At 47.4% G+C, this 13265-nt stretch overlaps 1 protein-coding gene across 2 annotated transcripts in view; it reads right to left on the bottom strand.

The window, feature by feature from the left end:
* The window catches only part of GAB2 (GRB2 associated binding protein 2), a 92947-nt gene extending 83415 nt beyond the window's left edge, over positions 1–9532 (bottom strand). For both annotated transcript variants that reach the window (XR_007902973.1, XM_051778617.1), the window contains exon 1: positions 9237–9532. Coding sequence is in view for 1 of the 2 variants with exons in the window: in XM_051778617.1 (XP_051634577.1) it covers positions 9237–9308 (72 nt within the window). In the remaining variant the exon portion in view is untranslated. The remainder of the gene's footprint in view (positions 1–9236) is intronic.
* Between the last annotated feature and the right edge of the window lie 3733 nt (positions 9533–13265).

Below are 13265 nucleotides of genomic sequence, written 5' to 3'. Positions count from 1 at the left end.
AACTATAAATAAAAATGTCCCATTTCTGGCCCAAGAATGACCTTCCTATCCTGAACACACATCGTTTTGGTGTGAGAATATTCACATTTGGATGGAGAAGTTCATTTCTAGGTATTAGTGTAATGCAGACAACCAGACTGATGCAAGATTTCCCAAATCGTAACCTTCTCCAGGAAAACTGCGCAAGAGCTCAGAAGAAAATAGGAACCAAATATGAAAAGACAAATCCAGAGATGAAATCACCCTCCCAGGTTTCTGGACTTAGTCCAGATTCGTTGGAGAAACAGGCACCACTGGCTATCTTACACAGCAAGAAACATATGCTTCCAGCACTCAGATTTTCCTCCTGTCCTTTAAAGGTACAGCTTGCAAGCTAAAGACAACTAGGAGAAATTTTTTTGACCAAAGCTGATTTTTACTTTTTTAATATTATTTTTTTAAATTCTCTATTTAAACACAGCATGTATTTAAGTCGCTGTATGGCTAGGTGTGATCAATGACATATTGTATGATGGCACTGTGCAGGCTTGCATGCTGACCTTGAGGAATTCCTCTTTGTACACCACGTACCTGAGAGCATTGTCCAAACACTTCTGTGTGTGGACACTGTGCTGTGACCACTTGCCTGGGAGCCTGTTCCAGTGTCCAACTACCAAAAAAAAGAGATGAAAACCTTTTCCTTGTATCTAACTTAAACCTTCCCTGATACAGCTTCATTCTCTCAGGTCCTGTCATTGCTCACCAAAGAGAAGAGATCAGTGTCTGCCCTTCCTCTTCCCCTCTCGAGGAAGTTGTAACTATGATGAGGTCTCCCCTCAGTCTCCTCTTCTCCAGGCTGAACTGACCTCAGCCACTCCTCATACGGCTTCCCCTCAAGGCCCTTCACCATCTTCATTGCCCTCCTTTGGATGCTCTCTAATAGCTTAATAACTTTCTTTTATTGTGGTGCCCAAAACTGCACACAATATTCAAGGTGAGACTGCCCCAGTGCAAAGCAGAGCAGGACAGTCCCCTCCCTTGACCAGCTGGTGATGCTTTGCCTGATGCCCCCCCGGACATGGTTGGCCCTCCTGGCTGCCAGGGCACTGCTGACTCATATTCAACTTGCCACAGACCAGGACATCCAGCACTGCTTTCCAGCATCTCATTCCCCAGTCTGTACGAACACCCATGGTTAGCCCATCCCAGGTGAAGAATAAAGCACTTTCCCTTGTTGAACTTCATCTGGTTGGTGATTGCCCAGTCCTCTAATTTGTCCAGGTTTCTCTGCAGGGCGTCCCTGCCCTTGAGGGAGTCAACAGCTCCTCAATTTAGAATCATCAACAAACTTACTTAGTTTCCCTTCGAGTCCTGCATCCAAGTCATTTATGAAGATGTTGAAGAGCAGTGGCCCTAATATTGAGTCCTGCAGAACCCCATTAATGACCAGTCACCAGCCATGCTCTACACTGGCTCCACCCATACAGTCTCCCACATTCAGTGCCAATTTGCTGCTGGTTTAACCCATGATAATCACATGATAACCACAACTCTGGTTTCACTTGGCAGCAAGGTGTTCAAGTGCTGATCCAAATTCTCCAGATTCTGACAGAAAAAGCCTAAGGAGGAGCAAGCTGACCTATCCCTCTGCAAGAGGGACCAGCATTTCCAGACCAGCAACTCTGAAAGCTTTTGCGTAAAAGCATCAAGTCATGGTGGGATATTAAGACAGTGGTTTGCAAGAGTGTAAACAAGTCACTTCTAACCCCTTTGTCTTCTCAGCTGGGGTGAGAGACTGGAAAAGACAAACAAAAAACCAACTCAGCCTTTCTCTCCTCAGCTCCTCTCAAGGTGGCATCACTACATACTAGGGAAGGACCAGAGATAAGGCACAGAGACCACCTGATGTACAACAAGAATGAGGATTTTTCCCTTCTCAACCTATTTTTATTATTTAAAAAGAATTACAGTAACTATTGCTAAACTGTGGAGATACCAACTGAAACTTTGGAGGTCAGGTTTGCCCTTAGCTTAATTATCTGCATGAGGAATGCTGCTGTAGGTGCTGCTCAGTGAACCATAGAATAGATTCAGGATGTTCCAGGAGACTTTCTGGATGCTCAGCAACTTTGAGAGCCTCTCTAGAGCCAGGTGCCCCAGCTGGTGGCATGAGCCAGGATCTCTACAGCCCAGTGACAAGGCCAGGCTTCCTGCTCACAGCTCTGGATGAAGAAATCACAACAGTCTGCATTAACACAATGCCTCTTGACCAAACGATATGCCTATGTGTGCTGTCATTAAAATTCCATAAAATTACCCAGCCTAAGGATGGTGTGGGATAATAAGCATTTGCATACTGTTGATCCTGGGCTTAAACTCTTTTTGCCCAAATCTTTGGCAGGATGGGTCTATTTCAAGGAGAAAGGCTGAGAGGTGGAGAGGCTGTGCAGAACTGCAGCAAAACATCTTCCAGCTCTATATCTGCTCTCTGAAGTAAATCAAATCTCTCTTCCTTATTTCTCATACCTCCTACAACAGGGATAGATACGTTTTGTCACCACTGTTAGGTGATGCAAGATCCACCTAAGTACTATGAGACGGAAGTGAGACTTTAAAGACTTAAAGGAGTACTGAAAGAAAGGGCCATTTATATTAAAAGCAGTAATTTCCAGATCTTTTGGATCAATTCATCTCAGAGAGCCGCCAGGTGACCTTGGCACCCTCATCATCTAAATCCCCGCTAGAAATATTATGTACTTCCGCGGACCAGTTGCAATCCCTTACCATAGCTTCACACATCCCCAGTAGCCTGCAAGCAGCTCAGAAACCCCTGTATCAGGTAGAAACCATAAAGCCAAGTTCCCAGCTTGGGAATGACCCTGAACACAAGTGAGCCAAATCACTGACTTGTCGCATGCCTTGGTTTCACCATCCGACCAGACCCTTCAGGGCAGATGTGGTCTCTCCAAACACCCAGAACATTCATCCCCAGTCCCAGTCACCTCAGCTGCTACTGTAATCCAAATAAATAATATTTCTTCTGCCTTTGAGTCACTACTATAATTTATGTGCTTCAGTCTGGTAAACACTATTACATCATGTCTTGCATCTGATACTTGCTAAAAGAAAAAGAGAAAAAAAATGGTTTCAATATCACTCCTGCTTTCAAAGAGAAACGAAGCTAGCTTCCTCATACACTTTCCCTAAGTATTGCTTGTCTTAAGTTCAGCCTGTGCTTTGCCACCATCAATCTTTTACATTCACTGTGGAGTGCCAGGACCATCACCCTGCTCTGAAGTCATGACAGATAGCTGGAGATTCACTCAAACTGTCTCAGCAAAGCCAAAGTATCAGGAAAATACACTGGTTTCACTCCCCACACAACACACATACTCCTTACCTCTATGGGCATGTCCATCTCGATCGATGCAATGCACCTTGGGTAAGCCCTGACCAAACTACTTTGAGTTTCAGCAGCTGAAGAGCTGCCCTAGCACAGCACTTCTCCCAGGCTGCTTGTGTTGGCAGCAAACAAAACAAGGACTACCCACCTTCACAGGGAGCTGGGCTAATGCAGCCCAATTGCTTCTGGGAGGCTGGGCTTTGTCACAGAGGTATAAGAAACACTGGGCTGAAGGCACCTCAGGAGGTCTCTAGCCTAGCCTTGTATTTGAGGTTCCAGGCCAGCTGGAATTTTTTCTAGCCAAGTCTTGAAAACCCCCAAAGACTGCAGCCTCTGTGGGAACTTGCTCCTCTATACCATGACCCTCAGCTTCCGTAAGACCCAGCGTGAACCTCCAAAGCTGGGTTGTGGTTTGTCATCTGCTACAACCAAGAAGAGTTTGACTCCATCACATCATCCCCATAACCATCCTTCAAGTATCTGCATGTTATTAGATCATGAGTATCACAATGACAATACATTGCCGTCTAACTGTTTCCAGCAAATGTTAAGTGGGCAAAGGAATATGGCCACACACTCAAGCAAAACGACCCCAAGAGAAGGATGAAGGGAAGAGGTCGTGTGTTTTGACTCATCAGCAATGATGCAGCAGAGAAACAAGTTACAGAGAGGGACCTTTGTGCAGCATTGCACAAGAGAGCTGGTGTGGCAGGAGTGCTGGTAGGCACTGCCCTTGCAAGCAAAATGCACCCCTTGACCTGTAAAACCTTCTCTGGTGGAGCAAGTGTTCATCCCTTCTCTGAATCATCTGGCTGATGACAACAGCTAAAACATCTAAATCAAGCCAGGAGATTACATGGGAGGAGCAGGCAGCTTCACAGCTGGAATAAGTGTGAAGTCATGAAGTTCAGTGCTGTCAAAACTTTCTAAAAAGAACTTGTCATAGGACTTTCCTGAGTCCCATCAGTAGACTCAGGTGACATAATTTGTGCCCTTAAGCCCCCCTGCTATCCCTCCGTGGATCCAGGCTCAAAATCCATAAATTCACCTAAACTAGCACTGGAAGGAACTTTTGGAGAATTTGTCAAATTTATTCCACTGCCTCAAAACAGGATCAGCTCTCTGAAGAGTTTGGCCAACCTGCACTTCAAAACTGCCACGATGGAGACTCCAAGCCCATCCCAAGCATCTGTTCTACTGCTTCATTTCTCTGGCAATCAGAGGTTAGGAAGTTTTTCCTAACACTTGTTTCCCTTGCTGCACTTCAAGCTCAGCACTTCTTGGCCTCCTACCATTGGCCATGTGGAGCAGTTTACTCCCTTCCCCTTCACAGATACCTTAGACACGCTCAGCGACCGCTACTTCTCCTCTCAGCCCTCTCATCCCTAAACAACCTCATTTCCTTCAGTCTTTCTATGTTTCCTAGGTTTCTGCTCATTTTTTTGGTGCTTTTCTCTGGAGTCTCTGCAACCATTTCCTATTTTTGGTAGAGGGGAGCATCCCGAATTAGGCATGGCACAGCTGAACATGAGAACAACCCATTAAAAGTCCTTAGAGAGAAGAGGGGGAAAAAAGAGATAATTTTGCACAATATCCATCTTTTGTATTTTGTTGCACAATAAAGGGATGTTCTTTCTTCCCCTTCCTATAAAATTTCACCCCAACTGGCACCATGTCAAACTCCACCTGGCACCTCCACCATTTGAGCAGCCTATAACATCTCTGCACCAGTGGTCCTACTTAGTCCACATCCCACATTCTCATTTAAGGAGGATATCCTTGCTATGCATTTCAGGTGGGATATGAAGAACCAAAAGAAGCCCTTCATCAGGGAGTTGCCCTAGGAATAGGACTGTGATCAGTAAATTAGTCCATTATACCCCACTTAACCTCTTCTTGCTCACCCCACTGAAGAGGAGCAGCTCTTCCAATGACCTTGATTAAACTTCTGCTTGATGTAAAAACGACCACTGATGCACAAAGCTAAACTCCCCCCCTGTTAAACCAGACAGGGGAAAAAAAAAACAACCCCAAAGCATTAAAGCATTGTAAAACCAGTACACGATGAGAAGCTTTTGTTTTAGTCAGAACTGCAGACATACATCTCAGCCAGACAGAAAATACTCTGACTTCATGGTACATAAATGAGCAGGCAGAGCGCACTGATCTAACGATAGGGAGCTGAGCTGCTCTACGACAGCAGTTATTTTTCACATTGCTTGTCTGCCAGACAGTCCACCCCCGAACCCCATCGTGCTGGGCAGCGGACAGACACAAAACACCACTCTAAACCCACGTCTAACAGAGGAGAAAACAGACAGGCACGTCCAGCGGGAGAGGACCAGGAGACAGTGAGTCAGTACAGGACCGGCACAACATGCACTGGTCTCGGCTCATCGGTCACACAACTGAAGTCAAGGGTTTTGTTTAGGGATTGAGGGTTTTTTCTTTTTTTCATTGGTGTTTTAAGAAGGAGCCAGGAGGAAAATTAAAAGACAGTTCTGTGCTTTGTGGGTGCATACAAGAAGACCATTCCATGCATGAAAATCAGAAGGGCAAAAGGTAGGGACAGACTTTTTAACAGAGTCTGTAGCAATAGGACATGGGGCAATGCTTTTAAAACTGAAAGAGGGTAGAGTCAGACTAGATATAAGGAAGAACTTTTTTTACAGTGAGAGTGGTGAAACATTGGCACAGGTTGCCCAAAGAGATGGTGGATGCCCCATCCCTGGAAACATTTAAGGCCAGGCTAGATGGGGTTCTGAGCAACCTAGTCTAGTTGAAAATGTCCCTGCTTATTGCAGGGGGGCTGGGCTAGATGAGATTTAAACATCCCTTCCAACCCAAACCACTCTATGAATGTACGAAAGTGTTTGTCTGAAAAAAAGGAATCAAGCAAGTGGATGATGGAGCTTGGTGTCCCGAGCAGAACAGAGGTGGAAGGAGGTATTTTGGTACCTCTGTTACTTTTGACCTTCAGTTGCTTGCTTAGCTTTTATTAGCAATACTACAGTAGCACTTGCAGTCAAACTACCTAGGGTCTACGTGAACCCCTGTCTGCAGTTACAAGGCAGAAAAAAGTTACACTTTGTCTCAACCTTTAAGCAGTCATCATTTGATCATCTGAATGTCCTCCAACAGAATAGAAACTAATACCACCAGTATTTCCCCAAGCATTGTACAAAGAGGTCCTACATAAAATATCCCACAATCTCACATAAACACAATCCTCTGAAGTGAAACAGAGCAGGTATTGCTGTAAATGCTGATTAACGCTGCAAAGATCAGGTGTGGAGAAGAGTCCCCTTCCCCGATCACTCTGGATAGAAGTTAGAGAGAAAATTTAGCACTTTCCTCTCTTGTCAAAGATCTCCTTGAAAAATAAAAGCAAAACAAAACCAGGCTTATAAAAGCACAGCACTTCAAGGACAGCGTTAGCAACACACCCATGTGCAGACACGTACATTTGAAATGCATTTGTCAAAGAGAAAATAAATCTATCATCTACCCTGTGTCAATACAGCCAGAGCAGGAACTTCAAACCCGATTAGCAGCATCCTGCAGCCTGAGATTTCTCCTTTGAGGTCTCAAAGCAGAATATAAACTGAAGGTATAAGGAAAGTGGCAAAGCCAGTGTTTCAGCGCCTTGCCTTTGAGGACGTACAAAAGCAAGCATAACACCACAGTGGCTGAAAACTCGCCTTTTGTGCATGAAAACCAAAGTCCAACTATGTGGGTTTGTTGTAGACGAAGGCAGACTTTACAGGAGTAAAGCCATCACCCTCAGGCTCTGTAACAGCAAGCTGCTCTGAACCACTATCGAAGAGAACTTGATCAACACACCAACACCCTGAATGCATACTGAAGCTATATAAACATAATAATATCAATAACAGTGCATTAAAAAGTAAAGGCAGGGGCACCACCAAGTGAGACACAGCCCAAGCTAAGGCCAGCATTTTCAAATCCAGCCTCTGATGCAGGAAGCTAGCGCAACTGGTGTGACTGGAAGGGAAGTCCCACTGACCACAGCACCGGGACCGCTCCAGCACAGAGATCCCCTAGAGTGACATCTGCCAAGCATCGCTTCCTGCCCCGCGGAGGCTGCGTGGGATGGCCGGGCACATCTCAGCATGGTTGCATTTCCTCTTGGGGGAATGAGGACATTCTGAAAACATAGGTGGCTTGCAAAGCACTTTGGGATGTATCTGGATGAAAAGCACTCTTATGCACATCAATAATTAGCATTAACCGCTGGCGTGTCACACCCTCCATGTAGAGCATTTAGCAGATTTATTCAGCTCTTGCTGGAATGCCAGAGCACAAGGTGGATATTCAGATGGCAATGTGAGCGCCCTTTCATGGGGCAGATGCTGGGGAGCTAATGATGTTTGATGAGTTAAGGCCACTGGTGACTCAGGATCAGCAATTACTTGATTTCTGCAGGAGGAAGGTGCTTTGCTCCATTAAGCTAAAAGCATTCTCCATAGTTCAGCATGCACAAAGTCATTCTGTCCATCTCCCACAAAGCCTGCCTATATTCATTAGGGGTTGATATTTCCCATATAAACACCCAGGTTTACCTTTGTCTCAGTACATTTTGGGGGATAAGGAGCAAAAGAACTGGATTTCCTAGCAGTTCCAACATGATACTTCCTCAAAGGGAAAGAAGGCACAAGGAAAGGACTGCCCAGAGTGACTGGACACACAGTCTAATGCAAAGGGATGTGGCATGACTGATGTCTACAGGGTTGAACCCGTTTTGGACAAGGCTAATAGCACCACACCACAAATCAGACACCCCTCCAGTCCTGCTCTAGCCTGCAGTATGGGACTACAGACATCCATCTCCCTCTCAAGGGTAGGCAGTGATGCTTCCATCAATCAATAACAGGCACTGGGGAGACACCAGTCGCACTTGTTCTGCCTGCCATTCCCGAAATGCATACAGGCAAAAGCAAGGGGACCAAAGGATGACCCGGCTGGCATCCCCCCAAGAAGGGAATGCATCCAGCTCTCTCCCAGAGGCTATGTTCCAGTCAACTCAAGTTGGCAGAGGCTAGTCACTGGCATCAGTGAGTGGGACCCCAGCTTCATCCCAGGGAGCAATGTTGCCGAGTCATAGGATGGCAGTGTGTTTCTGAGCTCTAATGCTCGTGGCGCATGGTGGGACCGTCAGGTGGAGGGCCCAAAGAACAGTTATTTCTTTCAGTGAGTGGGGAATGTGACAGAGCTGGCATTTGGACCCTCTTTTTACAACTTCTTTGAAGTGTTTGATCTCAGCCGCTAACGACACAAGGGCTATCCAAGCGCTACTGGTGCTGCCTTCAAAGGGTTCGGACGTTCAATGATTAATAGGAACCGTGCGCGGGATGGCGGAGAGCGACTATTACAGGGATGTTGGGGGCGATCCAAGATGCGTTAGTACCTTTACTCCTTGAGACCAAGGTATTTCCAGCCTTCCCTAAAACACACGACTTCAAAGGCGAGGGTGTGACCGTCGCAGGTCCCGGGTGAGCCCGGCCACCGCGGGGCGCAGCCAGTACGGCCCCAGCATAGCGTGCCCGCTCCAGCCGCGGCCGTCACCTCCCACCCCACCACCGCGGGACAGGGGACAAGCCGGGGGGCTCAGAGATGCTCCCACCCTCCTTCCCCGAGCGGCGGGGAGTCACGACCAACCGTGCCGCGCCCGGGCAAGAGGCACCCCCGCCCTGCCGAGCCTCCGCGGCGCCGGGAGAGGCGGCGGCAGGTGCACCCGGGCTGGCGGCGGGGGAGCAGGGATGGAGGCGGAGGGGACAGATCCCGGCTTTCCCAGGGCCGGGGCAGGGATGAGATGGGGTGGGCTGAGACTTACGTATCTCCGCAACTTCTTCTCCGGCGGTGACTTTCGGAGCCAGCCCGAGCACACCACCTCCCCGCCGCTCATCGCGGCAGCCGGGCGCCGCCGGGCGCTGCCGGGCGCTGCCTCCTGGCGCTCAGCGCCGGCCGCGCCGGCCCATGGAGGAAGGGCGGGCGGGCGGGAGTGGGTTGGTGGGTGAGCGGATGGATGGATGGGTGGGTGGAGGGAGGGATGGATGGGGGGGGCGGCGAGCGCCTCCCCCTGCCGCCGCGGCCGCTCGGCTGCGAGCGGGGAAGCAGGAAACTGGCTCCTTCCCGGCTCACCACGCCTCCGCCCGCCCGGCGCCCCGCCAGCCCTGTTAAAGACACAAACCCCGCGGGGAGAGGGGCTGCCCAGCCCCGCGCCGCTCTCCAGGGGCTGCCGCTCGTCCCTCTTCCCCCCGCACTGATACAGGTGACTGTGGAGAAACTTTATCCATCTTATCCATACTGCAGCAGGTGATCTCCAGCAGCGCAGCGTTGCCTTAATAAAAAAGTACACTCCCCCCCACCAAAGCCCCTCCACTCTAAGGTTTCATTATCCCAGGACCTTTCCTCTCTCTTGATGGAGAAGCTCCTTCTCACCTCGGAAAGGTGAGGCTGGCTTTATCCCCGCTGCGCTCAGGGGCTTGTGCCTGAGATGAAGGTGCCATAGGAAAACAAAGAGGTTGAGCAAGAAACAGCCAAACACTAGTGATGCCAAAAACCCTCTTGGAGAAAAGAAAAATAAAATTTAAAAAATTAAACAAACAAACCAACAAAACCAACACAACCCGAGGGGAATCAATAAAAGCTTAGTATTTTATTATTGATTTTGAAGTAATGGAGCAGTGGCCACTGAAAGGGGATTTGACTCATGCAGACAAGCCAGGTTTTGTATTACGGCATATTATACCCTGGCTGAGATTCACTATCATCTTTCAGATCTAGAAACACTGTACATTTCAAAGTCTGATCCTCTCCCCCACTCAGGCAGCAATAAAGCATCCCTCTACAGACCTGCGAGTTGGGTTATGCTCTAAACCTCCTTTCACTGCATTCTTTAAAGTAAAAACTTGGGCATGGTACCCATAAAAGCTGAGTCCTCTTAGCCATGCTCACGTGGAAAACACAACCCAGGGTTGTTTGCTGGGGATGGATTTCTAAGACCTGTCTCTATACAGGAGCTCTGCCCCAAACCTGCTTGGGCACATTCAGTCATCCCTGCCTCAGCTTCCCTGCCTGTCCAACCTCTGTGGGCAGGGACGGTCCCTCCTTACATGTTTGTGCCGTGGCTGGTGCAATAACAACTCCACGCTGGCTGGATGCTCTACTCTATGTCAAACAACAACAACCTTTATATAACGCCGCTCGAGCAAGGATCTTGCATCACTTCAGAACAGTAATTGCAACTCACAGTGCCTCTGGGAGGTAGGAACGACACCTCTTTTCAAGATGGGGACAGCATGGTTAAGCCATATGTTGTTTATCATCTTTGAGAATGCATAAAGCAGGGGAATAACCCCTTAAAGAACAAGTCAGTCATTTGTTAGGAATGTATTTTCTCAACAGCTTTGTTTTTCTGACAGTGAAATGCAAAGACTTAAAAAGGAAGATTTTTCTACCTTCTCATTACCCAAAGGAAGGATTTGATCCTATTCCAGTGCTGGGCAATCTCTCCACAGAGAGGCTGTGGTCAGATCAGCTCACCTATCTCTGCCAATGCAGTGTGTGTGATGGAGCTGAGAGCAGGGGAGGATGGAGAGACCAGTTCTGTGCTGGCCTCAGCCAGCATTGTCTATTATTCAGTGCACTGGAGCTGTATCAATTTACACTGTATGAGAGCAAGAGTCCCACCTGCAAAATCCCCTGGGTTAGAGGAACTTTGCGCATTCACAGGGAAAACTGTGTCCTGGTGACCTGCACTTGAGAGATCTTCCCAAAACACACAGTGATTTCAGGGAGGCCAGTGAGTCACTGGGGATTTAGAAAGACTCCATCGAGAGCAGACAATCATGATTAATACACAGGTATCATGCAAAACTATTCCATGGTGTATGTTAATGATTCACAAGTTAGGAATTCACTCATACTGACACCAATGCAAAGTGGTATCAGTTTGAATACCAGTTGCAGAGAACCCTGTCTGCATTTTTATGTTAACAACTTCCACCACACGGAGTTGAAACACTTCATTTGGGTGATGGATGTTTGAAGAAGTGCTCCATAATTATCATCGTGTGAATTGGAATGAAATATTCTACATATTCTGTGACAGGCCTTGGTTTATTACCTTGCTCCCTTGCTGTGCTATCCTTTCTCTCCACTCATCCCCTATTCTGGATCACATTTACTGACTTGGTTATACCTCAACATATATCTGAACAGCATCCAAAATGTGAAGTACCCCTGTGAATTCTTCTTTTATTCCTTTGGTGAAGCCTGACACATGTATCTCAGATTGCTGGGACTTTTGGATGGCAAATGGGTTGCATGTTTTGCACATTTAAATATGCTGCCATCTCAAATGTGACACAGAATCATAGAGTCATAGAAGTTGGAAAAAACATCCAAGATCATCGAGTCCAATCTTAATATAAGCTCTGTGCAGAAAAATGCTTGAAACCAAGATGCTGCACGTGAACGTGCCTCCCCAATTCCACTGTGGCCATATGCAGAGCAGGAACAGTGAGTTAATTCTGGCATCAGGCTGCCAGATTACATGTGATCCAGTGCATGTCACATTACAATGCCTTATAATGCTGGCCCTCCTTAAAGCATTTGGCCTGGAAGATACACACAAATACCACCCTCAATGCCCCTAGGAGTTAAGGATGACTTAAGCACGGCTCTGATTTGGCAGCGCTTGCACGTTCGTAACAGTTTTACCAACTTCAAGCTGTTCCTCCAACCGGCAGAGGAGAATGAACTCAGGCTGGCCCCAGCTGACTACGTAAATCTCCGGAGTTTGAGCTAACAGCCAGCAGCCTTGGCGGAAAACTGTGTGAAAACCACATCCCTACGTTGGAAAAACCCACTGAGGGAGCTATGCGAAGCCATAGAGAATCCATCTCTGCCAGGAGGAACAACTGAAAGGGGAACAGCAGAACTAGCAGGCAAAGTAAGGGAGAAATTAAGAGATGCCATATGAGCAATTGTATTCCTTGAACAAGGGAAGGCTGAGAAACATTTTTCTAAGAAAAAGCCCTTGTACTGTGTGTTTAATGTGCTGGAGTGCATGAAAAAGTGACACTTTCTCCTGCAGAAACCTCCAGGATTTTTAACCTTCAGTGTGGTTTCTCGTTCATCTATGAAACCGAAATCTATGAAAGATCAGAACTTCTAAGAAAGAAACCACAATGCCCACCGCTTTTCCTGCCTGCTCCAAATTTATTTATATGAGCTGTGCCATCTGCTGGCAGAAGGGAAAGCTGCAGGCAGAGCAATTCCTTTCCTCGCTCCCGGTCGCTGGTGCAAGCAGGGGATGGATGGAGACACAGGGCATTTCCTGTGGATTAGGGACCAGCTGGCTGAAATGCTTTGGGCTACTTACCCCAGCCAGGCACTAATCCCTTGGAAATGCCCTATACTGAGGTTAAAATAAATCGAAACAGGCTAGGGGGTGAGGGGAAAGGCTAAAAAATCTGCGCTCTTTGGTGCTTCTTGCCTGCTTTTAATTCTGACTGAATACTTGGTCTCCTGAGATCCAGCTCCACAACAATAGGACCTGACTTTATCTTCATGCAACAGTTCCTGCAGCAGAGTGAGATGGAAGCAAGCTTTTTTATTTCACCAAGGATTTTCAAGGTTAAAAAAAAAAATCACCTCTTTCAAGAGCTCCAATCTTTTCAAGCTTTCCACCCTCCACAGAAAAGCACGGCAAGCCCCCCAGAATGACCACAATTGAAGCCAAACCACAAGACAGTCCTTTACTTCATGTTATAGACAGCAGTTTCAGCAGCACTGTGTGCTTTCCATGAGCAGAGGGAATAGTAGCACAGGATGCTTTCATCAGATAATGAGACAG

This window comes from Manacus candei, unplaced genomic scaffold, assembly GCF_025592945.1.
Source record: "Manacus candei isolate 608988 ecotype Guabito, Panama unplaced genomic scaffold, ASM2559294v1 h1tg000014l, whole genome shotgun sequence".
Classification (NCBI taxonomy): Eukaryota; Metazoa; Chordata; class Aves; order Passeriformes; family Pipridae; genus Manacus; species Manacus candei.
Note: the sequence above shows the minus strand (reverse complement) of the source record. Positions and strands in the feature narration are given on the sequence as shown.